Source organism: Capra hircus, chromosome 7, assembly GCF_001704415.2.
Source record: "Capra hircus breed San Clemente chromosome 7, ASM170441v1, whole genome shotgun sequence".
NCBI lineage: Eukaryota > Metazoa > Chordata > Mammalia > Artiodactyla > Bovidae > Capra > Capra hircus.
In genome coordinates this window covers 88,981,732-89,009,199 of record NC_030814.1, presented here as the reverse complement: position 1 = coordinate 89,009,199, position 27,468 = coordinate 88,981,732, and the positions used below count along the sequence as shown (strand labels likewise).

The 27,468-nt window shown below is 53.5% G+C and overlaps 1 protein-coding gene and 1 long non-coding RNA gene across 10 annotated transcripts; one reads left to right on the top strand and one right to left on the bottom strand.

Annotated features, from left to right (window-relative positions):
- Positions 1 to 27,396, top strand: SEPT8 (septin 8). 9 transcript variants are annotated; one of them, XM_018050748.1, is made up of 11 exons: positions 1,009 to 1,105; positions 9,530 to 9,657; positions 12,165 to 12,285; positions 13,282 to 13,477; positions 13,812 to 13,998; positions 15,040 to 15,201; positions 15,768 to 15,864; positions 16,061 to 16,229; positions 16,438 to 16,570; positions 16,657 to 16,847; positions 26,062 to 27,396. In XM_018050748.1, the coding sequence occupies exons 4-11, from the start codon at positions 13,311 to 13,313 to the stop codon at positions 26,225 to 26,227; spliced, it is 1,272 nt and encodes a 423-aa protein (XP_017906237.1). In that variant the 5' UTR covers positions 1,009 to 1,105; positions 9,530 to 9,657; positions 12,165 to 12,285; positions 13,282 to 13,310; the 3' UTR covers positions 26,228 to 27,396. The 9 variants fall into 9 exon arrangements, with proteins under 9 accessions (XP_017906236.1, XP_017906231.1, XP_017906230.1 ...); XM_018050747.1 differs by lacking the exons at positions 1,009 to 1,105; positions 9,530 to 9,657 and adding an exon at positions 1 to 111; XM_018050742.1 differs by lacking the exon at positions 9,530 to 9,657 and having other exon boundaries at positions 455 to 1,105; positions 13,818 to 13,998.
- LOC108636387 lies at positions 24,303 to 26,091 on the bottom strand. Its single transcript, XR_001918332.1, has 2 exons — positions 26,047 to 26,091; positions 24,303 to 24,638 (listed from the first exon to the last, which is right to left on the bottom strand). It is a non-coding gene; the product is annotated as an uncharacterized LOC108636387 (long non-coding RNA).

The following is a 27,468-nucleotide window of genomic DNA, read 5'->3' as shown; positions in this document are numbered from 1 at the left end:
AAGGCAGAGAGAAGGGAAAGAAAAAGAATATCACAGCATTTAGAGATGGATTTGATATAGTTAGTCAGTGAAAAGGTCCAGAACCCCCTGAGGCCTCTGGCTTGGGCAAAGGTATTCTTTTTTCTACGTTTTTTCAGGTTTTGAGCAGTGAGATTAGCAGAAAGAATGTGCATGCTTAGGGAGCCTAGTCCTTTCTGCACAGCGCCCAGATTCCATTAAGACATTTTCCCAAACCCTTGGGGGCAGGAAGGGTGACAGTCACTTGCAATCTGATGTCCTGACTGTCGAGCTCGGCTTTCCTATTGCATGAATCCCAAGACTGAACTGCGCATCCTGAGCGTTCGTTGCGCAAGAAGCTGAAGGCTGGTCCCTGGCCCGGGAAGGCCGCCCGGCCGGACGCGCGGGTCCCGCCCTGTGTGCCGCCCTGGCTCGGACCGGAGCATCAGGTGGGGCCCAGGGACCGGTCATTCGAGGCTGAGGCGCCTCTCCTGCACCCCACGGGCCGCAGGCAGTCCGTGGACACTCTGGCCGGTGGTCCCAGCGCACTGCAGACTCCGGCCGACCGGTTGGAAGCGGCTTGGTGGGGGAGACCCTGAGGGCGCACGCGGCACCCCAATCTCCTCCGGACGGAACGGACTTCCTAGCGCGCGGAAGCCGGACACTCCCTCCGGGGCTCGGCCCCAGCCTCTCGGGGACACGCGGCAGGCCAGCAGACCCCGGTCCCGGCCACCAGGCACTGCCCTCCCGGCCCCCCCAACTCGGAGACTACAAGTCCCAGCAGTCCCCGTAGCTAGCACCTCCCGCCTCGCAGCAGAGACCCCCGGCTGTCCCAGCTGAGGGGCTTGGGCTGCGCTCGCGGCCGGACCGAGCCGAGCGGGGAGGCCGGTCCCGCGGGCGGGGGCGGGGGCGGCTCCGCGGCTTCTCCCGCCGCCGCCGCCAAGGGGAGTTTCCAGGAAGTGGCCATATTGGATCCATTCAGCCGCAGCCGTCCGGGCGGAGTGCGTCCCGCAACCGGCTTGTCCCCGTCGCGGCCCGGGTGCTCGCCCCGGCTCGCCCGCCCGGTGCGGAGCTCGCCATGGCGGCCACGGACCTGGAGCGCTTCTCGGTGAGGGCCCTGCTGGGCCGCGGCGCGCGCGGGAGGCGCGGGCGCGGGGAGGGGGCCGCCCTGCTGCTGGCCGGGGGCGCGAGCCGGGCTGTCAGCGCCGCGCGGCCGGGCCTTGACGCCAGGCGAGCCGGGGGACCCTGGAGCCGGCTCTTCGCGGCGCTGGTCCCGGGTCCCGCCTTGCCGGGAGGCTGGCGGGGTCGCCCTCCTTGGGCGAAGAAAAGCAGACCCTTTTCGCGAAACGAGCAGAGATAAATACCCGCCTGGTTGTGGCCCGGTGTGACGACAGACTGGGGCCCCGCGGATCAGAGGAAAGATCTAGGATTCTCCGGAGCCCCCTCTCCCTGAGTGTTCTTTGCACGGCTGGGGAGATTCCTGGCCGCGCAGGTGCTGCTGGATGGGCACAGTCGGTGACGATGAAGCCCTAGGGATCCTAGGAAGTCCCTCGAATGAGCTCAGGGCAGTTGCATACTTGGGTCCTGAAGACCTAGGCCTGCTGCTCCTTCCCGCTGCAACCCCCGCGCCCCCCCCTCCCCCCCGCCCCAAGCGCCAGGATCCAGGGTGCGACTCCAGTGGGTGCCTCAGTGGTCGGGTCTGAGGCAGCCGTTCCCCAGGAACTGGAGCGATTCCACATTCAGCCCAGTGGATGTTTGTTTGGGCCCCAGTCCGGGTATGCCTCCTGCAGGGGTATCATCTCTGGTGGTCCCTGTAGAGGTCTCTCTGGACTTGAGCCAGCCAATAACCAACTTCCCAAAGGCTTTTATGATCTGTCCCTCCACCCCACTCCCCCCAGGGAGAGAGGCCTTTTGGGGATCGTATTTGCGTGTCCCCCAATGTCTAAGGCTGGGTTTGGGTGTGTCTGGGAGGTTGAGCTGTGACAGTGAAGGAAACTGTGTCCTCTTGGCAGCATGTGAGGCCCTGGTTAGTGCTAAGGGGGAGGGAGGAGGGCCCAGGGATGTTGTGGGTAGGGAGGTAAATGCTAAATATGTGACTGATAAAGTATTGGTTCTGGGGCTAAATAAGGGATTCAGGACTTACGTAATTAATGCTATAAATATTGTCATCTGAATTTATATATGTAAATTTTCTCTTTAATCTGAAAATACATTTGTTGGTCTATTTTGGAAACATGCGTAACTAAAGCAGGAACTCTTGGTGTCATAATTTTAGACTTGAATGTTTTATGAGGGGGCTGCGAGTCAGTTCATTGAGTTTAAATACAGGAGGAGCAGATTCAGAGGCTGGGCAAATCAGAGATTCACCCCAGCCTTGCACTCTGAATGAGAATTTATGTACCCCAGGAGGGCTGTGCATGAATCCCAGCAGACCTGCTGGTTAGCTGGAGACCAGCAGCAGACCTGTGTGTGTTTGCACATCTCTGCCTGCATGTTTGTGTGCATTTTCTGTGCCCAGCTGACCAGAAAGTTATGTCTGGGTCTTGTCTTTCTGTGGCCAGAGGTTGCTCTAACAGTTGGTCTTGCAGGTGGGAGCGGTTATGTAGAGTAACTGGAATCAGACTGCCTGACATGAATCCTAGATTACTACTTGTTGGCTGTGTGACTCTGGGCAAGTTGTTTAACCCCTCAGTGTTCTCATCTGTATAATGGGATAAAAATACTACGTCCCTCATAAGGTTATAGGAAGGATTTAATGAGAGGGTCCAGATGAGGTACTTAGAACAGTGTCTGGCACATGAGGAAGACACAGTAAATGATACATGATACTTAGCACCCGTATGGATGTGAAGACTGCCCCTCTGTGTAAGAAGGTAGCAGAGAATGAATTTGCTCTTTTCCAGGGCACCCTCCCTAGGGGCTCCCCACTACTACCCACCCAGAGATTATTCTCAGAGGCTGAGCTGAGGGGTCTAGCTGCAATGCCAGGCAATGGGCTGGAAAGGTTCTTCCCCTTAGATTCCTGTGTTTTTAAAGATTTCAGGTTTTATCACCTTGGTAATAATGACTGAGGCATAGAGAGGGAACTGACTCAAGTAAGGATGTACAGCCTGAATTCAGGATGGATACCTTCCACACCCTTCACGCTCTGAGCCATCAGCCTCCTGGGAGGACTTGGACATGGTTGAATTTGGGTGGAGACCTTGGGTTGGGTTTGGCCTGAATCTCAGAGTCTGGACTCCATTCTCCTCTTCTATCTTGTCATCCTGGGAAAGTGATTTCTTCCTTTCTCCTGCTATAAAGTGGAACAACCCTGCTGATACTCTTCAAAGCGTTTATGAAGATAATTGCAGTCTGTGACATGTTTGGAGATATGTTTAGCTGTCTTACCAGCTGCAGGGTTGAACTGGGTGTTAAGCAGTAGCCATGAAGTTATAATTTGATTGAGCTGTGGCAGGTTGACACTGTGCCTCAGGCCAGCTTGGTGGTCAGACCAGCTCAGGAGGGCGTGGGGATTGTCCCACCCTGGAGCTTAGACGAGCATATGGAATGATACTTTTTCTTGGGGGCGGGGGAGTCACATTGCATGAAATGTGTGATTTTAGCTCCCTGACCAGAGATCGAACTCACACCCTCTGCATTGGAAGCATAAAGTCCTAACCGCTGGACTGCTAAGGAGGTCCCTGGAATGGTACTTTGAGGTCAGTGTGTGCTGGGTTCCTATTGTCCACAGGCTGAGTGACCTTTACATTTTGACTGGGCCTTGCTCAATCCTAGATCAGCCCTGTGGTTATGATCAAAATCTCCTAGGATGTGCATGTCTGGGACAGCCCTCTGGGGTTAGGGTTAGGGTTAGGGTTAGGGTTTATCCACTCTTCCTCTGCCCTTCCTCCTTGCTGGATCCCAGACTCTTTTTCTGCCCCAGGGGCCATCTCCTGTGCCTCTCCTGTCAGAATCTCATGGGGCAGGGTTCAAACTCCATGGTGGGGGAGGACTGAGGAGGGGCTGGAGAAAATGAAGATCTGAGGGAGAGAGGGAAGAAGCGTGTGGCATGGCAGCCTGGAGCCTGGCACTCCTCCCAGCCAGTCGCTCCCCCCACCCCCATCTCCACTTTATCCCCAGCACCATCTGTCACTTCCGTTGTCACCCCTGTAATCTTGACACTTTCCCAAGAAGCAGGCTATCCAGGGAATGCCTATTCTGTCCTCAAGGCAAGAGCTGGTGGGAAGGAATGTAGCCAGCAACCCCTTACTCAAGTGGGGGTGTCACAGAGGGTGTCTCCCTATCCTATCAAAATGGCCAGAGACCTCTTTGCTGAGCTGCTCTGAAGGAGAAGTGAGAACTGAGCAAGGGACATCTGTGCAGCTCTCAGTGCCTGGAGGTGGGGTGGGGGGTCATACATGGGCACCGCCTGCAGAGCTGAAGCTTCATGCCCTTCCCCGGAAGGTTGGTCCACCCTTCTCTGCCCCCCATGGGCATTGTACCATGCTATGGGTGCTCACTTTAGGAAGGTCTGCCCAGGATCTGGATTGGCATGGACCAGAGCAGGGACACTGATGAGAAGGCGCTGGTGATCCAAGGGGGCACCTGACAAGGGATTGACCAGAGTAGGAGCAGAGAGGGTGGTAAGAGGGAGACTGGCCACAGTGCTAGCAGTGCAGGAGAACAGATGGAGGCTGGGAACCCAGGGCCAGATATTTATCAAAAGCTTTGGATGGCACGGAGGGTGCTGGGTGCTTTGTGTCCATCATCTTGATGCCAGCAGCTCACCTGAGACCTACCCTCATCCCCCATGGACCCCTTGTGATGACAGAGAGGGTGGAGCCCTCTGAGTTTGGAGCCCAAAGATGAGCTAGGGGGAAGTATGTATTTGGGGCAATAACCACCATGCAGGTTTCTGTGGCTCTGGTCCAGCTCCCAGAAGGAAGCTGCAGCAGGATGACGGAGCAAAGGGCCTGAGGACTGGCTGGCCTCTGTGTGTCCCCTGCAGCCTCTCCGGTCTTCCTGCCTCTCTGCTGCCAGGTTGATTTTCTCTCAGTATCCCAAGTACTGGCCCCCAAGGCTCAGGCTTTGCCAGACAACTAGGTTTGGAGCTCTGCAGGCAGGAGGGAGACACGTGTGCCTGGGGAAAGGATGCCTCCCAAGGTCGACATGCCCTCATGATAGAGCTGGGGTGCTCTTTACTGGAGCTGTCTGCATCCTCAGGGCTCACGTGAGGACCTGTGGCTGGGAAGAGGTGGTGGACGACGAAGCACGGGGCGTGTGGGCTGTAACATCCATCGCCCCTGATGGCACTGGGGCAAATTAGATGTTCTCCTCAGAACACATGGCTTGCAGATGGTTCTTGGTCTTTCTCTTGGAAGCTGCATTAGAGGGACGGAACCAGGAGAGGAAGTAGTAAGAGCCTATTTCAGATCACAGGTGCTGTCTTCTTTCTGAAGGCTCTCCTGGGCTTGGGCCACCTGAGGGCAGTGCTTCGAGAGGGGCTGTGGGCCATGGATCCAAGTCCACCCACCAGATCTGGCTGTGGGGCCTGGGTGCAAGTGTGACACTCTGCCTGGTGCTGGGGTAAGTGGTGCAAGCAACAGAGAAGGATCGCCGTGCTGCCCTGAGCCCCTGCTGGCTCACGCTGGTGCTCATGTAGCTCTCTGCTTCTTCCCAGCACCGGCATCCATCCTAGGGTAGGAGGGGGGGCATGATCACCTTTGCTGCCCACATTCTTCTTTCCGAAGTTGGGTGGAACAAAGGCCACCTCCGTCCCACGATGTCTAGACCCCTGTGGTCATCCCTGCTGCAGGGAAATCCCCAAGTCCCAAGTGGAAAAGTATGAACACCTGGGCTCCAGTACCTTCTGTGGCCCAGAGTGCCTTCCCCATCTGCTCTGTGGTGGGATGGACCATTCCCTCCCACGGGAGGCGCAGCACCACAAAGCCTAGGAGCATTTTTGTGTCCTGGATCTGGGGAGGGCTGGGTGGGCCCAGAGGCCGATAACTGGGCTCTTGGCTTCTTGGAAACCTGATTTCGACATGGGAAGTGTGAAACAAACCATCCCAAATTCCTGAGTGGCAGTCCTGGCTGGCTGTGTGCAGCAAGAGGGAGGAAAGTGCCCTCAGTGAAACAGGGAGCAGGAAGACTGAAATTTGGGGGTCAGGGCACTGGGTGGCTTTGGACTCCTAGGGATAGTTTTGCTTCTAAAGTCCCTTCACTTCTCAGGGTGGGGGAGAGGATGACGGGCCTTGAGAGTGACTGGCAGCCTTCTCCTGGAGCCCAGCTGCCACCTTGCCGTTCTTGCCTCTTCTGCTACCGTGCTGGCACCAAGAAGGCTGATCCTGGCTTGTGTCTTTTTCCCAGGTTTGTTGCCGCCACAGGAGAGAGACACTTTGGTTCTCTGGTGTCCTCTTGAGTGGGGACAGGTATATCCTGTCTCTGTTCTTCTCTCCTGGTCCAGAGTGGCAGTATTCCCCCACTTCCCACCACCCCTACCCCACTCACATCCCTGTGGTTATTTCCCGTAACCTTTGACCTGGGTTTAGAGGCTTGCTGTGGAATCCTGGGACTAGAGCCTAAGCCTTTCCTGGGAAAATTCCTAGGATTCCTCTCAGACTCAAGGACAGTTGTGCCGTGACCACGGGTTCTGGCCAGAGGCCTCTGCTCTGCCTATTTAAGGCCCAGGCTGCTGAGAGTGGTGAGAGCTGAGGGGAGGGCGGTTTGTGCCAGGCACATGGGTGGAGGGGGTTCCCAACCGCACAGTGACTCCTGGGTCCACTGCACAAGGACTCTGTAGGGCCTCCTGGAGCTGACTGGCGGCCTCCTGGGGCCCAAGTACCCAAGCCTTCTCCTGCCTGCCTGTGGGGTGCTCAGGGTGGTGGGAGCCTGAGGGGAGAGAAGAGTCCGAAGTCTGATGCTCTTGGAGGGAACTCTGTGGAAGGCCTGAGTGGGGCTGCTCTTTGCCTAGGATTTAGGAGCCAAACGCTTGAATGGTGGAGTGCCGCCTCTACTGCTACCCCAACAACCATCCTCATTTGGGAGGTTCGTTCTCAAGGGGCTCTTTTCACCCATAGATTCTCTGCCTATGTTGGTTCAGACATTCAGCAGATTTCCACTTCCTTCTGGATAAAAGCCTCTTTCTGTGTGGGCAAGTGCAAGACATGGTTTCCCCCCAAATCCCACCTCTCTTCTTGGTAAAAGGGGCGGCTTCTTTCGGCTGGCGATTGGGGCTGCTCCAGAAGGCTCAGACAGCATTTCCTGGTCAGGAAAAGGACGTCCTATTTATCCACCGGGCTGCATAACAAAATGCCATTCTCCACTTTGTTCTGGGTGACCGGGCATGGAGGAACGCAGTCAGCCTGAGCAGTTATTATTTTGGTTGTTGTCTTTGATGTGCCAAAGAAATGATGACATAGAAGCCTGGAGCCTGGCTCAGGAGCCAGAAGCTTGTTAGTGATTAGAAGGGGGATAAAGGCCCTGTGGAGTTTCCCATTGTGTGTGTAGAGCTCAGAGCTGCCAGCTCTCTATCCTGGAGCTTTGAGTACAGTTTGAGCCCCCTGAACTGGCCCCCTGGGAGCTGGGTGTGTGGAAGGAGTCAGAAGCAGCTAGGTCTGCCTCTCATCAGAGTCTAGGTTGAGTGGTCCAGCCCAAAGGCTCCTCCCCCAGAGCAGCCTCCTGTAGGTCTCCTTGCCCCACGGGTGCCCCCTGGGTGTTTTGTCCTTCCAGGTCACCATCTTGCCAGTCCTGGGGTTGCAGACTGTCAAGCCATGGATCAGGTTCAGCCCTCAGACATGTTGACCTGGGCCCTAATGGTTTTCTCCGTTGGCAGTTGTTGCCAACCTTTGAAAACTAGTGCGTTTCACATAAAAATCTGGATTTCTGGATTCTCTTTAAAAATTGGAAGATTTGGCAGCACTAGGCCTGCATTCCCACAGTTGGCTGGAGTCACGGGACCATAGCCACCGTGGACCGAGCCCAGCCTCTGCAGTTCCCCGCTGCGCCTGCCTTTCCCCGAGGGCCCCAGGCTCAGCCGAGTCACCGGGGCCTTCGTCCAGCAGAGAGCGGCGTGACGCGGCTAGAAGGGTGGCTTGTGCTGTCACGCCATCACCCTTGAGATTCTGCCTTCGCCCTCCTGAGCATTGTGATCTTGGGAAACGTACTTCATCTCTTGGGGCTTCAACTGTCTCTTTCTATACAGTGGGCATAATATACAGCCTACCTCACAGGGCTGATGTGTGGACTAAGTGAGATTCGAGTCATAGCTGGTCAGCAGGTGATACCTGTTCCGTGGGGTTGTTGCCATTTTTGTTGCCATCTTTCACCCATTCACACTACCTGCCAGGCCGCCACAGCCATTTGAGTCTAGACTGAATTAGACTGGGCCCCTGAGGTCAAGGATCTGGTGTGTCCGTCTTTTCATTGGCTGCCATTCCAGTACCTGACACCCAGTGGATGTGACCAGTGAGCCTGTGTTTTGTGGCTGAATGAATGAGTTGGGAGCACAGTTAAGAGTAGGGGGCTGTGTAGCTCAGTGTTCTGGAGCATGGGCTTGGCTGCTCTCAAATCCCTACTCCACCCTGATTAGTTCTTTAGCTTAGGTGCACCTCAGTGTCCTTACCTGTACAATGGGCATAATAATGGTGTCCGCCACACAGGGTGGTTAAGGGCTGTATAGGACTGTGCAAGTCGCTTGGCTTAGCCCATACAGGTGTCCTTGGCGGGGTGTTGCTGTCATCATCTGATGTTCATTCTTTCCTGTGGTTGTAACACCACTTTTTTCTTCCCTGTCTTTATTCTCCTTGCTTTCTCTCTGTTCCTCTATGTTCAAAGTTTCACTTTGGGGACAGTAGCATCAGGATATTTTCAGTTGCATGTAATAGATAGCCGCATTCAGCTAGCTTAAGCAGTAGAGGGGAGATGTGGCTGGGGTAGAGGGAGAAACTGGGGTGGGGGATGCTGGCTGTCTCTCCTTTGTGATGTGCTTGGCTCTGTAGTCCTCAGTGAGTGGGCTTCAGTCTTAGGCTGACTCCCCTGATGGTTACAGGATGGTCATGAAGGTTCAGTCAGGGTCGCTTGCCCCTGCCTGGACCCATCGTGGGATCATGCTGATTGGCTCAGGACTAGTAGGACCCAGCCCTGGAGCTGGAGCTAAGGGCTTCCCTGACAAATTGCAGGTAACCAGTGGGAAATCTGATGTTCTTTCCTGAGCTGTGGTAGCTGTGTCAGAGGTGCTTTGTAGGCTCCTGGCTCCTCCTGGGCTGAGACCCCATGCAAGTCAGCAGACACACCTGGGCAGGCACCTTGGAGAGAGTGGTGCACCTTGGGTCACTTGTTGTTGATGCCAAATGTAGGATCAGGGAAGCTGGCATTAGTGGGAGTCACACCTCAGTAGAGCTGGGAGGTTAGGGCAGCCTCTCAAGACCAGAGAAAAACACTCTGTCCCCATGAGGACTAGCAGCCATTCTCTGTGTGCGTGTGTGCGCATGCTCTGGGGATTGATGCTCCAGGGATCCCTGAGGCTCCTGAGCAGGATCGATTACCCTAGGTCTGTGGCCCTTGGATTGACAGCACAGCTTCGGCGACAGCTTGGGGATGGAGACTGCCTTGTACTCCACACACTTCTCCGGAGAGCCCAGCTGCATGAGGAAGGAAGGCAGGGCCCACTGAACACAGGTAGGCGGACTTGTGTGAGACCCCCGAGTGCTGCTGTTAGAGTCGGGGAAACTCAGGAGTAGGATAGCTTCTGAATCTTTGCAAGGACTCTGTAACTGGGGGAGTGCGCGTGCGTGTGGCTTCCAGACACAGCCGACTTGGTGGGTTTTGGCGGCAGACTACAGGATGTTGGATTGCATCCTGATTGTGTCACCCTTGGAAGAAGAGGATGAATAAACACATAGCCTTCTCTGCAAGCACAGCACGCCTTAAATTTTGGAGATTCTCAGTCTCGCCCGAAAAGAGAAAAGCTCTAGACTAACAGCTCTGTCCTCCATTTGATCCTCAAGCTGCCATGAGCAGGTGGGACAGAGATGGAATAATGAAGCTCTGTGTAAGGTGGGCAGATGCGCCCGATGCTGCGGCAGTGAAGCTGTGCTATGATTTATAAATGGTAGTGTTGTCTAGCACGTCGGCCATGCTGGTGGGAGGGTGGGAAGAATGGGAACACTGACCTCCCCCAGCCTGTGGCCCACTTTGAGGAGCTCATGGAAGAGCTGAAAGTCACAGTGCATATCAGGGCAGCTAGTAGTGCGAGGAAATGGGGTCACAGCCAAGTGAAGGGTCTTCAGTGAGAGTACTTAGGGGCCAGGTCAGGGCAGGTGCCAGGGAAAAGGTAATGAGCTCCAGAGCCCAGGGAGGGGGCCGAGTTTGAAAAGTATATCCAGAGCTAACCAGCTGTGCAGGAACCGAGCCTGGGAAAAAGGCCTCAGATGGTAAAGGGCCTGGAATGCCACGCCAGGGAGTTTGGACCTGACCCAGCACATCCTATGCTCCATTTACTGGTTTTGCTGTGGCTACCAATGAGAGGAAGCTGCCTTTGGGGCCTCTTTGTTGTTATGTTTGCAGCCCTGGAGGGACCTGGGCTTGATTGGGAAGGTTGTGACTCAGTTCCCTGGGGATAGGGGATTCCAGCTTTGAGAGCAGAGACTCTGTGGAAAGAGGGTCGTTGAAGAGAAGAGCTTAGGGGTAACTGATTTGTGAGCTTCCCCAAGGGGCCATGTGACGTCTAGGCTGCCCATGTGCACACTTGGGAGTCTTTGATGCGGGCATACTGTGACTGAGCTGGGGAAAGGGCTTGGGGAAGAGGCAGGAGGACTTAGTTAATGAATAAGAGAGGGTTGGGTTTAAGTGTCGAGGGGCTCTGGTTGGGAGGAAAGAATGGTTGGAGGGTTCAGGCTGAGACAACAGGCTGTGGCTGCAGAGAGTCTGAGGGGCTGCAGATGCTCCGGAGACCCCTGTGCTGGAGGGCAGGCAGCCGGGGCCCTACTGGCTGGTCCTCAGCCTCCTCTGCCCCCTGGGCCTGCACCCACATAAGGGCTGCCACTGTCCTGATCTGTGCCCCTGGGACTGTTTTCAGCTGGGCCTGTTTCCTCCCCTCTGGAGCTGTGGGCTGAATGGCAGGATGAGACTCAGACCCATCATCCTGTCCTGTCCTTTCTCTGACTGGCTGGCAGTCAGAGCAGAAGGCCTAGGGGACAGAGGAGGTGTGTTTCTTCCCTATACAGAGCTGCCTGGGGTCTGTCCTCGAGGGGGCCAGACCCAGGAAGGCTGAGCCTGGGAACCTTCCCTCAGGACAACATTCCACCCCCATTCCCAGGGAAGCAGAGAAGCCACACAACTTGGAGCCTGACCTTGACCCTCTGCTTAGGGTCCTGCTGGGTCTTTTTATAGTGCTGTGGGCCAGCTCAGTGACCCATGCTCGCTCAGGACCTGCTGCCCGCCTCTCTGGGCAGGCCTCCACATTCTCACCCAGAATCCTCTATCTAAGCAACCAGGACTGGGGCAGGGCTGGGAGGGGGGCATGAGCCAGAGCCTGGGAGTGCCTAGAGAGTACCGCTGAGGCCTTGGGCTCATGATGCCCCCGAGACCAGTCCTGGGACCCAGTGGTGGGTCTGAGCGAGTACTGGCTCCTTTAGCAGGGCTCATGTGTGCGTTCCATGCTTGGGTGCGTGAGAAGCAAGGGGTGCCCATGGACTGTGAGCCCACCTGATGGGAGGGCCCTCCAACAGTGTGAGTGTGAGGGGGTCAAGCCAGACCTGCCCCTGTCTGCATCCTGCTTCAGCAGGAGAGGGCCCCAGGAGCATGGCCTTTAGACATCTTTAAGATCTAGGGAACATCTGGGGCCTCCCAGGCAGGCAGGCAGGTGAGCCCTTGGAGCAGCAGCCGTGGACCTGGGGCCTTCTGCCAGGAGACACCTCAGGCTCAGGCGTCCCTTGCCAGCAGAAGATGCAGGGCCCCAGGGGAAAGGGCCTTTCCCAGGTTGAGTCATGGGTCCTGAGGCCCGTGGGACTCCCTGTGTGGAAACTTGGCCTGGAGTTGGAGTTCCAGTGCCCTCAATGATGTGTCCTGAGATTTGCTGAGAACTGAGACAAGTTTGAGGGGTGTATTGACTCAGGTTTAGCCTCCCCTCTTTTCAACGCCTCTTCCGCAGCGGGCTCACTGTGTCTCTTCTTTTCTCTTTGCAGAGTGCAGAGCCGGAGCCCAGGAGCCTCTCCCTGGGCGGTCATGTGGGTTTTGACAGCCTCCCCGACCAGTTGGTCAGCAAGTCAGTCACTCAGGGCTTCAGCTTCAACATCCTCTGTGTGGGTGAGTGTCATGCCTGGCCAGGGGACAGCCTCCACTGAGGATGGACGAAGGCCTCCTGGGAGATGAGATGCTGCTGTCCTGACTACCTGATAAGCTGCAAGGGGACCTCCCAGGCAGAGTGACACTTTGGGGGGTCAGGATGAGGCTTTGGTGTGTGTCTCTGCCAGGGTCAAGGATAGAGTTGGAGCCAGGGCCTGACTCAGTTGCCATGAAGAATAAACAGGATTAGGTACCTGAAAGTGCTTTGTAAACTAAGAGTATTTATCACAGTGGTTGGGATCCATTTGTTTGTTTTAAAAAACATGTATTGTTGTTTTTCCCGTGTGTCAAGGACACTGTGGTAAACCAGACTCTCTCTCCATTATGTTGTCATGAAGTAAGAACTTCAGTAATCATCTAAACAAATACACCCCCCAACAGGGAGGCACTGGAAGTTTCCATGTGTCTCAGGCCACACAAAGTTCTGACAGGCCCTCCACAGGTGCTCTGGGAACCCCTTGGAAAGCAGCCTCTCCCGAACCTTCCCGCCCCGGTTAAAGCTTCATGGAGTTGAGGCCACCCATGACAGGTGGGCAGAGCCACTGGTGCCTTTAGACTCGGCCCTGCTGGCCCCGTGGCCTTCCTAGGCCCATGAGGAACGGCATGCAGAGCAGGTGACCAGGTCCCATTGAGGCCAGAAGAGGCCAGGGTCCGTTGGTGTCTCCCAGCTGCCTGGCTCTGCCTCTTCTCACTCCCAGCAGAAACATCTTACATAACCCACATAGCCACGTCTTAAGTCCAAGCCAGCCTTTTGGCTCTTCCTCCCACATGTTATTTCTGAGGCCACTAAGAAGGGATGGTTCTTGGGGTTAGGGACAGTGAGGGATGGAGTGGGAGGCCTGCCCCTCTCTTATATGGAGACCAAGGGTGCCTGAGCCCCTCCTGGCCCAGGTAGGAGCCAGGACAGCCCCAGTTCCAGTCTGTGACAGCCCCTCTGCCCACTCCCCGCTCCCCTAGGGGAGACTGGCATTGGCAAGTCCACACTGATGAACACGCTCTTCAACACGACCTTTGAGACCGAGGAAGCCAGTCACCATGAGGAGTGTGTGCGCCTGCGGCCCCAGACTTACGATCTCCAAGAGAGCAACGTGCAGCTCAAGCTGACCATCGTGGATGCCGTGGGCTTTGGAGATCAGATCAATAAGGATGAGAGGCAAGAGGCAGGAAGGGCGGTGTCTTCCCCGTCCCTCCATGTTGGCCGTGGTTCTAACACTCTGCCCTAGCGCTCCGCACTCCTTGCTGCCCCCAGACAAGTAACCAAGCCCGCACTCCATGAGGTCCATGGGAGGGCTGCCTGGAGAATGTCTAAGGTCCTGAGGCCCCCGAGGGGGACCAGGAGAAGGGATCAGCCACCTGTACCCAGGCAGGAATCCCCAGGCAGAAGCTGTTTGTTCTCACAGAGAGAAGGCTGGTGGGCCGCTCGGCTGGGCTCCGGGCCCGGGGCTGCGGCTGCGCTGTCTGCCTCCTTGTGACGGAGCTGTCTGTAGTTACAGGCCCATCGTCGACTACATCGACGCACAGTTTGAAAACTACCTGCAGGAGGAGCTGAAGATCCGCCGCTCGCTCTTCGACTACCACGACACGAGGATCCACGTCTGCCTCTACTTCATCACGCCCACGGGGCACTCCCTCAAGTCCCTGGACCTGGTGACCATGAAGAAACTGGACAGCAAGGTGTGGGCCCTTCCGGCGGAGTCTGTGGGCGCCCTGTCCCCAGGGGCAGGGCGTGCTGGCTGCCTGTGACTGTCCACTGCAGTCCCCGGGGACTGGGGCTGGGGGCTTGCAGAGTTGGCTTGCTTTTCTCGCTATCTTCTCTTGTGTCTGTCCCTGTGGCTCCAGCCGGCCCCCACTGATCTGACCTCTTCAGAGCTCTGTCCTTGCCTCTGGCCCTGGGCACCTTCCCTCCAGCTGAGATGATTCTTCTTCTCAGCCTGGTGGCTCCTGGCATCCTCCCCGTTCCCCTAGAGTTACCTCTCCACCTCGCCCCTGTCCCTCTGCCCCCTGACCTCCGCTCCCCAGAGCGTGCCACTTCTCTGCTCTTTTTCTCTCTCTCAATTCCTAGTTCCTCTGCTCCCTTCACTTCCCCTGTCCTTCTTTCTGTGAATTTCCCTTGGGGTCCTCCTGAGGCCAGCAGAGATGGGAGAGTTAAGCCCCAGAATTGGAGTAGGAATGAGGAGTGTGTATTAAAAAGGCAACTTCATGGGAATGACAGGAGCGATGGGGGGTTGTGGAGGGTGTACAGCCCTAGGGTCACCTGTCAGCTCTCATGTGTTCCCATCTCAAAAGTTAATTTTCACTGTAAACAGTGAGATAACTTTGGCCTGGGAGATATTGAGGTCTTCCTGTGGCTACTGCTAATGGGTCATCTAACTTGTGTAGGGGCACAACCCCCTACTGCCACCCCTGTCAGGCCCCACACTGGCTAAGACCTTCAGAACACTCTGGGTCAAAGCTGGGTATGCCCATGGGACATATCTGGGGCTGCATGGAGGTTTAGCAGAGCAGGGAGGGGCCGTAAGAAGCACTGCAACCAATTGCCACAACCTGTCAGAATGGTCCCACCTGGCTGGGTTCAGGCTGGGACTCCACTGGGGAGCTTTGGGAGCAGCTCCATCTCTTTGGCTTTCTGCCCCTCTGCCCAGGGCTGTGACCTGAGAAGGGCTATCCACAGTCAAGGAGCAACTCACCCCTGACCCCTCTCCACAATCCTGGCAGGTGAACATTATTCCCATCATTGCCAAGGCTGACACCATCTCCAAGAGTGAGCTCCACAAGTTCAAAATCAAGATCATGGGTGAGCTGGTCAGCAATGGGGTCCAGATCTACCAGTTTCCCACGGATGACGAGGCTGTTGCCGAGATTAATGCAGTCATGAATGTGAGCGCTGGGCAAGGGCCTGAGGGCTCTGGGGTTGGAGGGCTTGGAGCTAGCCCCTTGGCCACTGTCTTTTCCCTGGGTTCTAGCCTTAGCTCTCCAGGAAAGATGGCTGGGCACCAGGAGCTGGCCAGTCCTAAATCCTCTGGACAGGGGATGGGAAGAATCGGGTATTGGGCTGGTGCTGGAACTTCCCCAGGTTTAAGTACCCCAAGGTATGAACTCAAGGGAGGGACCTGAAACCTGCAGGTTTGAGCAGGCAGGATGCCCGGACTTGGGAACCTAGAAGAGAGGCCCAGAGGTCTTTTGAGGGAGCTTTTACTGGCCCCTGGGGAGCCCAAGGGCTGAAAGAATACCCTATAACAAGAGGAACAGGGTTGTGGGTTCAGCCCACTCCCTTGTTTGGAGGTCCCAGGATAATTCTCTAAAGGAGAGCCTGAAAGTGAGCATCTGGTCCTGCCTTGTTTGGGTCTGAGCAACCCCTCCCTGGGGCCCAGGGGCAGCGAGGGTGGGTCTGTCCACTAGCGCATGTTTGCGCAGTGCTCACATCCACTTGGGCCCCTTTCCAGGCACACCTGCCCTTTGCCGTGGTGGGCAGCACCGAGGAGGTGAAAGTGGGGAACAAACTGGTGCGAGCGCGGCAGTACCCTTGGGGCGTGGTGCAGGGTGAGTGTGGCGGTGAGAGCTCAGCCCTGGCTGGGCACCTGGACTCAGTCCCCTGTCCCGTGTCCTCCCCGTGACCATCTGCTGCCTGCCTTCCCTCTGGGGTTGGCCTCTGACACCTCACCGCTGTCCTGCACTCTGTCCCCTCTGTGCTGGTGGCCGGGTCCCTGTCTGATGCCCGCGTGCCCTCCACTTCCAGTGGAGAATGAGAATCACTGCGACTTCGTGAAGCTTCGGGAGATGTTGATCCGGGTGAACATGGAGGACCTCCGCGAGCAGACACACAGTCGGCACTATGAGCTCTACCGGCGCTGCAAACTGGAGGAGATGGGCTTCCAGGACAGTGATGGTGACAGCCAGCCTTTCAGGTGACAGCCCGTCTCCCCAGCCACAACCAGATTTGCCATGCCAGCATCTGTTCCAGGGGCTTGGGAGCCAGGTGGGGAGAGAGGCTGCTGGGACAGTAGCATCCTCCCCTGACCCCCCATGTGTCCACAAGATTCCAGCCCTCTGGCTCTGGCCAGCCCCATCCCACTGTGATCCCCTCCTTGGCCTCTTCTCTCTGGGTCTCCACAGCCTCCAGGAAACATACGAGGCCAAGAGGAAGGAGTTCCTGAGCGAGCTCCAGAGGAAGGAGGAAGAGATGAGGCAGATGTTTGTCAACAAAGTGAAGGAGACGGAGCTGGAGTTGAAGGAGAAGGAGAGAGAGGTGTGTGCTGGGCTTGGGGGGTGTGTGTGGCAAGGCCAGGCCAGGAGGGCCCACACAGAGCCGGGCTCCCCACCTTCTGCTCCCAGCTCCACGAGAAGTTCGAGCACCTCAAGCGGCTGCACCAGGAGGAGAAGCGCAAGGTGGAGGAGAAGCGCCGGGAACTGGAGGAGGAGACCAACGCCTTCAACCGCAGGAAGGCAGCAGTGGAGGCCCTGCAGTCTCAGGCCCTGCACGCCACCTCGCAGCAGCCTCTGAGGAAGGACAAGGACAAGAAGAAGTAGGTGGTGGGCTCCCTGCCCCGCGCTGGCCCGCTCGCGCTCGCTCTCACTCATTCTCGCTGGCTCGCCATTTTGCTGTCTCCTTTCACTCGCTCTCCCGCCTCATTCTTGCCCACCTTTCTTCTTTCAGTGGTGATCTTCACATCTTCAGGTGTCAAGCGTTCATGCCCACTCTTGTGTTTGTGCACGAGTGGCTCCTCCCCCCACTCTTCCACCCCACACTCTGGTTTTTTTTCTGTCTCTTTTTCTCTTTCTCCTGCAGCCCCCTCAAGAGCTGGGTGGAGAAGGCTGGGCCACACAGGCAGGGAGTGGCCCCTGAGAGGGTCCTAGGGTCTCAGGGAAGGTCCTTCAGGCCAGGAGATGGTCAGGGCTTGGGAATGTCAGCCTTTCCAGACAGATTCCAAATGCTCCTGTGGTTTCTGCTTGGACAGCCGTGGTGCCTCCCCCGCAGTCCTGAGGCTGTGGACGTGGGTCCCGTTTTGGCAGGTGGGTGGTAACTGAGGGCAGTGGAGACCTGAGCCCAGCCAGCAGTGATCCCTGGACACCGTGGTCACGACCCGCTAAAGGAAGGACAGCAGCTCCCTGGAGGGCTGTGTGAGTCCTACTGAAGAGAGGAGCTGCTCCTCAGGCAGAGGCTGGAGCTGTGCCTCCAAGGGTAGCCTTAGAGGAGAGAGAGTGATGGGAGAGGGGAGGAGATGGAGTGATGGGGGAGAGGAGGAGGCTTTTCCTGGCCTCCAGGAGTGCAGTCAACTTTGGCGTGGTGGGGGTCGCTCTAAGCCTCTTTTCCTTGGCATAGCCTGTTTCCATGGTCACAGCTGGATCCCAGATGCCCTGGCTCTGGGTGGGGGTGGGGGGTGCCTCCCTTCCCTGCCCCACTTCATTCAGTGTCCCCCAGAGCATCTCCCCATGGGGATCCTGCCTGCCCCGGCTTCTCCCTGCCCTTGGTCTGTGTCCGGTACCTTCTTTCTCTTGCTAGCCTGGAAACTAAGCAGGTATACTCACCTTGGCCCTCATTCTTATTCTCTTGGAATTCCAGTTCCTTCTTGAGTGTTTGGGAACGTGTGTGTTCAGGCCGTTCCTTCCTTGGTGGCAGTGGAGCCTTGTGGTTAGGGCATGCAGTCAGTGCATAGCTAACTGTGGCCCCGGGGTGCTGCTTGTGGCACTGGCCCTCCCCTTGCCCCCCAGTGTTGCGTTCCCTAATGCTGCACACATGCATGACACATGTACACTGTCTCGCTCTCTCTTGGCCCATCACATACACAGATCCAGACACATCTCCACTAAACACACACAGTCTCCGAGACACACAGGCACAGAGGCACAGACACATCGAAGTTTAAAAAGCTTCTCCCTGGGGAAGACCAGGGGGACAGAAGCAGGCATTTAGGAACTGGATGCTAATTCTTGTTCCTGAGGCCTGTCTCCTGCTTTGGGACAGACCCTGTAGTTTCTCCCATCCTGTTGACTGGCTCCCCCTCCCCCCGCCCCCACCAGCCGTTGGCCCTGCTGCAGCAGATAAGCCCCTGCTGGTCCCCAGCCCCACACTCCTCTCAACCATGCACATTTCCCTTCTGCTTTGCATTTGCTTCCGGCCCTGGTGCCTGTCTAGATGTTGGTGAGCATGCAGGCTCTGTGAATCACAGCCCATGTGCATTTTGAGCTGGTAGCTCAGAAATCTGGTTTCTCCTGGGAAGTGGTACGCTATCCATGACCCAGTGTTGGCTCCCAAAGACACTTTGCCTTGCTCCCTGCCAGCTTAGCCCAGGCCTTCTTGTTTTTTTGTTTTTGGTTTTTTTCTTTTTCTTAAAAAAAAAAAAAAAAAAAAAAAAAAAGGCAGAGTCCCCTAGGAAGTAAGCTATGGAGAAGCCACTCAAAAGCAGCTCAAGGACCTGTGGCCAGGTCAAGGTGTTGAGGGCCAGTGGGGGTGGGGTGCAGGCCGGCTGCTGGGGCACCAGGCCAACTCAGGGTGGGGCTCATCACTGATGTCAGATCTCCCTGCTTTTTTTCATGTGATGTAGGCCTGGAGAACAGGTCTTTTCTGTTTGCTGGACATTCCAGAAAGCTTCAGTCAGTTTGGCCTCTGGGAGAGAGCCCTCTCCTCCCATGCTGGCCTTGCGGAGGCCAGGAGTGGGGTGGGTGGGCTGGCTGGGAGCACCCCTTCCCTCTGCTCTGGTTGGGACGGGTCAGGAGTACATTTGGAGAGGGGATGTTGTTTTGTGACCATTTAGTTGAATGGCTTTGATTGATTGTACTTATTCTTTAACTTTTAATTCATTTTTACAAAATTACTTCCCAATCAGATCTTGACCCCTCAGCCTGGGATGCCATAAACTGAAGTGAATTCTCTGCTTTACGCGTCACAAGTGCCAAACTGACTGTCCTTTCCCAGTGTTCATCTTGCTGTCTTTTGCTTCTGTTTGATTTGGTCGTCTGTGTATCTTTTAATGTGTCTGTTTTTGTTCTGTTTGTTTTATTTTTATTTTTCAGTTAACGCACGCACAGACTTACTTGTCAAGAGCGGACTTTAGACTTTCATGTGTTAAGTTGCTTGAGTTACACCTTGTGACCCTTCTCCCATATCATGGTGTGAGGACGGACTGGGAGCCGGTACAGACTCCAGTGTTTACAGCCCTGCTTTGTCCCCCACCCTGTGCCCCAGGCTGCCCAGGCCTGGTGGGCCACCCTCTCTATGCAAACTTGTGAAAGCCATGACTGCTGGAACCCGAAACTGATGAGGTTTATTTTTTTCAGAGCCAGTGGCTGGTCTTCCATTTACAGTGTCACTATTCCTTGACGGAGCAGTTTTGTGCCGCTCTAGCAGAGGCCCCAGCCGGCGGTGCTCGGCCTAATTGTTCAGCGTCAAGATGGCAACTCACGCAGTGCCCTAGGTGTGGCCACGTGGTGTGGTATACATGCTGCAGAATTCCCCCCACGCCCCTTCATTTTAATTTTTCTAACCTAGAGCTTAATTTCAATAACTTTTAAAGCACTTCTAAATTTTTATTTTGGCACGAGCGTAAAGACAAATAATACCCCCCCCCCGTTATTTTCGTAAGTAACACAGATTCCCTGATTTTTAAAAACTAAAAATATCTCTAAACCTTTCTTATGTATAAAGTATCCCTATAAAATATAGGGAGAGGTGGGTAATAAACGTCCTGTAATGACAGTGTTTGGGATTTCTTTACGAATGAAAGTGGATCATGAAAAAGGCCACGTTCAGTGCTGTTACTGTGAGTGTAAATGGAACAGCAGCCCGCAGCCGTTATCTCTGAGCTCCCCCCCACCCAGGTGCTGCCTGTGAACAGGGACCAACCCCATGAGTGTGTGTTAAGTGTTTGACCCTTAACTAAGACCGCCACCACCCCACCCCACCCCCACCCCTGTCCCCAGCCCAACCCTGCCTGTTCCAAATGCAAAGAGTGCTCAGCGGGAACAGGTTTCTCTCTGGGTCATTCTTTCCTTTTTCCTGGCTGAGGTGCAGGGAAAGAGGTGAAGGTGCCTGATGTATGTGAACAATTAAGAAAAAAACTACCAGCAGAGGAGCCTTTTCCCTTTCAGCTGCATTCTTAAAGAGAACCTTCTAGGAAAGTACAGCATTCTTCTCTGTTCCTGTTGGTTGGCAAGCCACTGAGACTGTCAGGGTTGAAAGTACGGCCTGACAATATGGGACATAAAAAATGAATAGATGAAGGGTTCCACTTACTGTTGATGAAGCGCTGTGCTGGGCGCAGGCTACCCGGAGCGCCGCACAGCTCTGCCCTCAAGGAGCTCACAGTCTAGTGCACTCCCTAGTGGAAGCCTTAGGAAGCTGTGCTGATACATTGTTGGATTGGCGGTTTGTGTTTTTATGGCCTTCACTTTCTTTCCCATCTTCGTTTCCTTCTTCCTGCCTTGGCTTGCTTTACCGAGTTCCAAGGCTAGGTTCTGGCTCCCTCCTGACCTTCTCAGATCGTGTTCCATTCAGAGAGGGGTGGAGGATGAGCTGTATGTATCCACTGAGGTATGACCAGGAAAAGGTAGTCTTTTTCGCTTCACCTGGAGCAGAGCAGATTTTGTTGAGACTCAAGGTGAAAATTCTCCAAAGTTATGCCATGACCACCGGTGGATACAGATTTTTGAAGGGCTCAAACTACTTGAGAAGCCTTCTTAAGAGAACATGAGTATAAAAATCAGGTACAGGGCCTTGGAAGAGGCCCTGAGAATTAAGTTTCATTAGCTTTAGAGTAAACCCACTTGTGGTTGTAACTGGTAACTGATGCTTCAGTGTGGGTACCTAAAAAGGTAAATCAGCATATCTAAGGCAGATGTGGACTGCGAGTGGCTTAACTCTAGGGTCATTATATGTCTGACAGTGTATCCAGTTGGATGGAAGTATGACTTTTACAATAGCCTCTGTCAGCTAGTGTATTTCTGAAGATGAGGCTCAATGACCCAGCAGGCTCACTTATGTAAGAAATGAGGACTCCTGGCCAATCTGGGGACTCTTACAGCGGGCAGATCCTGCTGCCCATCCACCCTCATTTGAATGGGGCTGCACCCAGGGCATACTTGGGTGGCTAGAATTGTGGCTGGTTATCTGCCTGCAGGCCCCAGGAATCTTGGGGGAGACCTGTCCTTGTTACATTTTCTGGGGTCTGGGCTGCCTCCACAGGACCCTTTGACTTTAGTGAGCCTCACTGCACTTTTCTCTCATGCTGTTTGTGTTTAGAATTTTGTCATTTTTAGCTGAGACCAAATTAATCTTTGGTGCACAAGGTGAGCTTAAAAGCTTACCATTCATTGTTTAACAAGCTACCCGCCTCATGGAACGTGACCCCTGTCTGCAGGATCTGATTCCCCCTCATTTTCTGTCTCCGTATCATCTGTTGGCATTGTTAGGGCTGTCAGTGGGATCGCTGGCATTTACTATCATGTCTTTCATGAACCAAGTTGATTTTTGGGTAGAATCACCATATAATTTATTGCCCAAGCTGAGACTTTTGAGAGTGAAAGATTTTGTTAATTATGCCAAGTCGACATGCATAAGCCATGATTGTCTCAGGCAAACTGGGAGGTATGGTCCCCCGAATTATGGGTAACCTGAGTCTAGGTGGTCTGTACTTGTGCAGACCGACTCCATATATGTTGTGTATGTCTTTGTGTGGGTTCTCTGTTAAGTGGGGCTCCTGTTACTGGATAAGAGGCCCAAGGGAAGTGTGGCTTGCTAGTCTGTTACGTTAACATGCTTTTCTAAAACTGCTTCACTTGTTAATTCATTTATTCCTTCATTCATTGACTGTTTTTGTTCCTTTCCATTCACTTTGTACTCATTTTTTTCATTAAATTTTGCATTTATTTTGAGTTTTTGTGGTGTCTTTTTTGGGCAGTGGCTTTTCTGATTTAATGTTTCTTCTATTAATCCCTACAGCTGTGGTAAAATACAGCTTGTGTTTTCCATGAACTTTGTGGGGTTGATCAGCTTCTATAGGAGTTATGTTTTAATAGTGAATCCGGCCACGGGCATCTGTGAACAGCTCTCGAATGGGTGTGGGATGGAGGCAAGATAGGAAAGAGAAGTTGCAGCCTGTGGTCAAAGGATCTTTATCAGGCAAGACACGAGAGAAGGCAGACCCTGCCCTTGAAAAGTTTACATCCTTGTGGAGGAGGCTTGACATATAGGACCACTAACATTCGAGTTCTTACTGTGTGCTAGTCATTGTTCTAAAGTGCATTACATGTATTAATTCCTCTAATCTTCATAATAATCCTATGATTAGGTACCATTTCTCCTTTTTATAGGCAAGGCATGAGAGGTACCCAAGGTCACACAGCTCATAACTGGAGGAATTGAGGTTTAAATATTGCTATCCTGTACCCCTATTCCTGTGCAGTTTGACAGTGTAGGTTGGTGGACCTAAGAAGGTTTTGCTGAGGTGGGATGCTGTAGGAAGTAGGCAACTATTTGGTTGAGGAAGGGATGGCAATCTCCAGGGCCCATTTGTCGAGGTGCTTTCTCTGTTGGACACTAGGCTAATCTGTGGGAAAACCAAAATGAGGAGATGGAGGACTAGGTCCAGCAGGGAGACTGGCATGCTGGCCTCCCCGGGGAAGGTACAACACAACTCTGCCCCTGGGCAGGCAGGTGCAGGGCGGCAGAGACTTCACCAAGCTTTGAAGGACCAAGACTTTCCAGGAATCCAGGGGAAATAGGGCCACCTTGGTGGAAGGAACTTGGCTAACCCAAATGGGGAGGTAATATTTGGACAAGTTTAAGATGTGTCTGTGATACTCATCTACTGTGTTCCTCTCTTAGCCCATCTGCCTCTGAGCCCTGTCCCGTCTCTGTTTTCTGCAGTCACAGCCCTTTACCAATCTCTGCCCTACGTAAATGGTGACAAATGGAAGATGGATCATGTCCTTATTTCTCCATCACAGTGAACCCCAGTCTCTAATCTGAAGTGGAATAGAAATTCCTAACTGCAGGGAAAAAATGTTAGAGGAGAGTAAGATAGAACTTAGGGCTCCAAGGCAAGCTTGAACAACATAAAAACTTAAAAACAAACAACAAAAACCCCTCACAAGTGGTACTTTGGCAGTATGAAAGTTTGCTTCCCCAGAGAAGGGAATACTATTTACAGAAAGATGAGGCAACAAGGCTGTCCCTTACCCCCATACTGTGGCTCACAGGTCTACCTTCTTCTTTTCCCAAGAGATGGAGAGTTGGTTTAGCTCTGGGGAATAAAGCTTACATCCAGAGCTACTTGGTTCGGAGGGGGAGGGTCCAGGTAATTCCTACCCATTTTCTGAAGTCAAAAATAGCCTGAGTAGGCGTGGGCCCTCAGGATTAGCCTCTGTTCCACCAATGACAGTGCTGCTCACAGTGGAAGAAAGGAGGCAGAGGAAGCTGAGGCCATGAGCAGCAGGCTGCCCCCCAGCACGTTCATTTGTGCTGGGCTAGAGGACAGTGTTCTTGCCTGGAGAATCCCAGGGATGGGGGAGCCTGGTGGGCTTCCGTCTATGGGGTCACACAGAGTCGGACACAACTGAAGTGACTTAGCAGCAGCAGCAGCAGTAGAGGACAGTTACTGATAGGGTTTGAGAGACTGCATTTCACGTGTGTTTGACTCTGTCAAATCTCAATGCACGGTATCTGCTGCTGCTGCTGCTGCTGCTAAGTTGCTTCAGTCGTGTCCAACTCTGTGCGACTCCATAGACGGCAGCCCACTAGGCTCCCCCGTCCCTGGGATTCTCCAGGCAAGAACACTGGAGTGGGTTGCCATTTCCTTCTCCAATGCATGAAAGTGAAAAGTGAAAGTCAAGTCGCTCAGTCATGTCTGACTCTTAGCGACCCCATGGACTGCAGCCCACCAGGCTCCTCCATCCATGGGATTTTCCAGGCAAGAGTACTGGAGTGGGGTGCCATTGCCTTCTCTGGCACGGTATCTAGTACATGTAAAATAAGACACAGAAAGGATTGAAAGGAAGTGTATTTGAACATTTACAGAAAACTGTGCACTGTGGAGGGACTTCACAGATGACCTCTAAATGTGTGGCTCCGCCATTCACATCCCCAGCACTGCTTCCACAGTCCCAGCTGGCATCACTGTCAGCTGGACTCCGCTGCCTAGAGAATGGCTCCATAGTGTCACTGCTTCCCAGGGGCAGCTGGCTTCTCCCTCACAGCCATGCTAGTGGTCTCTCCCTCCTCCTTGCAGTAGTGTGAGCTCAGCCTCAGGACCTGCTCATCTCAACCAAAACTCGGGGAGCTGTGCCTTCCCAACACAAGGATCACCTCGAAGTGTCATTTTCTAAACATAAAAATTCCTCTAGTTAAGCCTGTAAACTAAGAGTAACCAAGCAGAAATATGCCTACAGCTTGCTCTGGTTACTGTATATGAAATAAAGCACATTTTATTAATCGAGTTCTTACAAAGAAAAGACTTAGATGCTGGACAAGTCAGGGTAAATCCCATTTCTGCAAAGGCGAGCAGAGTACCTGGGACTTGAAGCCTTCACATGCTCTTGGTACAGGCCTGGGAAGCTGGAAAGACCTGGCCAGTTCTGGCAGGTGGAGCAGCAGAAACTTGTCCGTCAGCACCAGCCTGGCCCTTCTGCCCTGAACGAGGCCTGCCTCTGACCTCATCGTCCAGCTATCTTATAGGCTGATACAGCCCTTGATTTGGAAGGAAAAGCAAGCTGCACTATGAGCATTTATTCCCTCTCCCTGGTTTCAGGCCCAGGTTTGCGAGAGAGGCAGGAGTCTGAGTTTGATTTATCAGACTACCTTTCCCTTTAGGGACCCTGACCTGTCTTTTTGCCCCCTTGTTTTTGTTTTTTCCTGAAGAATCAGGAGTCTTTTCTCAGTTGCTGTTTCAAGGCCTTGCTTTCTTGTTATAGGATCCATAAAGCCTAGAATATAGAGGAGTCTAAGTCCAGATTTGCCATTATGCTGTAAAGGGCTCTGGGGGTAGGGCACAGACGCTGGCAGGCGAGCCAGAAAGTGTCCGTGCAGGAGGGTGACTAAAGGCTTGCCAGTTGCTCCTTTACAAGTTCTTTGCAGCGGTTCCACTGCCCAATACCAACCTGTAATTAAAACGGAGTGGTCATCCTTGAGGCAGAACCATTTTAAAATTCTAAACAATGAGCAACTGAGTGCCAGAATGTCAGCATGGAGCAATTCCAGGAAGTTCCAACCACCCAACTTGAGAACATTAACCCTACCACCTCAGGGACACCCATCTTCAACCTCAGTAAAAACTGTCATTTTTCTAACTGCATTCCATGTTATGCTGTCCGTCCTGAGTGATTCTGACCTCCCCGTACCTACCTCATAGTACCCTGGTGCCTGGTACCATATAAAGGGTAAAGGGTCTGAAATTTACACTCCCTAGTGTTAAGCTCAGCGTTGTTTCCTCCTGAGCTCAACATGTCCCCACATCCTCTTGACTACTAGGGCTGCCACTGAGATACAGCTTCGCTCAGTGTCAGAGAAGCCCATTGTGGTGAAGGGAACGTGTACCTAATACTCAAGTCCAGAGGATATGCCATGTGTGGAAAGCCTAGCCCTTAGGAAGCCTCTTCAGAGTCATCACAGCCAGAGTATCTCCTGGAGCCCACAAGGGCCGAGAAGGGGCCGCAGGTACTCTTTTGGGGGCAGAGTGCATCAGCTAAAGGGGCAAAACTGAGAGCCTGGTGTGGGGCAAAGTTGATGTCTACCTGTGCTTTCTTTAGCAGATCAGATATAGGAGTACAGCAGTCGGGCATGAGCCTCTCCAGCTCTAAGGTGATGATGACCAAGGCCAGTGTGGAGCCCTTGAACTGCAGCAGCTGGTGGCCCGCCATACAGTGCTGCAGCTGCCTGGTCAGGGACGCGACGTGGAGGGAAGGATTCCTCTGAGGCATCAGCTCCTTCACGTGGGGCCAGCCCAGGACCACCAGGGCGTGGAACTGGAGACCGTGGTTTTTATGTTAGAACAGAAAACCCCATACTTTTCATAGATCAATGACCAAAAGTGCAAAAAACAATTTACATTTTCATCAGGGAACATTAAATGTTGCCCAACCCTTTTCGATCCCATCCATGGCCCCAGAAGGGGATTGAGGCTTAATACCCACTGTGCGGCCAAGCTATGCTTCAGCCCTGGTGAGAAAAAGACAGTCTGCTTTGTGACATGGTCATTAAGAGCCTAAAGTACCCACTTGACAGTGTTTCAGTTCTGAAAAACAGAAGCATACAGTTCAAGATTAAGGTAGCAGAGAAGTTACTTATATGTGCTCGACATGAGAAGAAATGCTTGGCCACACTGGTCCGTTTTTCTAATGGTACAGCCCTTCGTGATTTAATCGTCACACTTCATAACAGACCAAAACCCCATGACATTTCCATATTACATAATTTTGCCTTACTAACAGAATCCTATCCTTAAGGATGACCATCATTCTCTAACTAAAACAAATACAAACTAACATGACATTTTTAAGTGCCAGATCAATATGGTCTAAAGCCTCAGTAAAGATTGTGTGTAGGTGAATAAAAGACAGCTAAGTGAATGTGTGTAAAGTGCAGCAAAAGCAGACAGATTTTTATGTACAGTATTCATAGAATGGAAAGTTAAATATTTTTGCAGTGTGTATTTAAAAGAGAAGCTCACCATAATAGTGCCGTCTAAATATCTTTGTAAAGTTAATGTCCTTTAGAAGCGGGAGTCTGGCGGAACCGTGTTGGATGTAAGATAATATTTCACTCTGCCGTTATGTCGTGAGCCTTGTGGGTCACGTCACTGTGCTGCATGTGTAAGGACGTGTGCTTTGCCGTCCTATATTGTGAACAGCTGTTCCAAAGGCACAATGAGTCCAGGGTAGGCTCTGGAAGTTCCTCGTACTTACTATGGACAGAAAGTCCAGCGGTGTCCCGATGTAGAGGTCCCAGTGCAGTCTGTCCAGAATAGCCAGCTCCATCCTGAGGAGCTCATTCGGGGAATAGCCAGAGCCATAATGCTTTATGAAGTCTTTTATGCGTGGAATTAACTGTAAAAAGAAAATAAAAGAGGCCAAAGCCCTACACTATGTCATAGTAGCTTTTGTTTTCTTATTGCTGGGGACTGGGCATCCATGACCCCAGGAGAGCTGTCTTCCAGT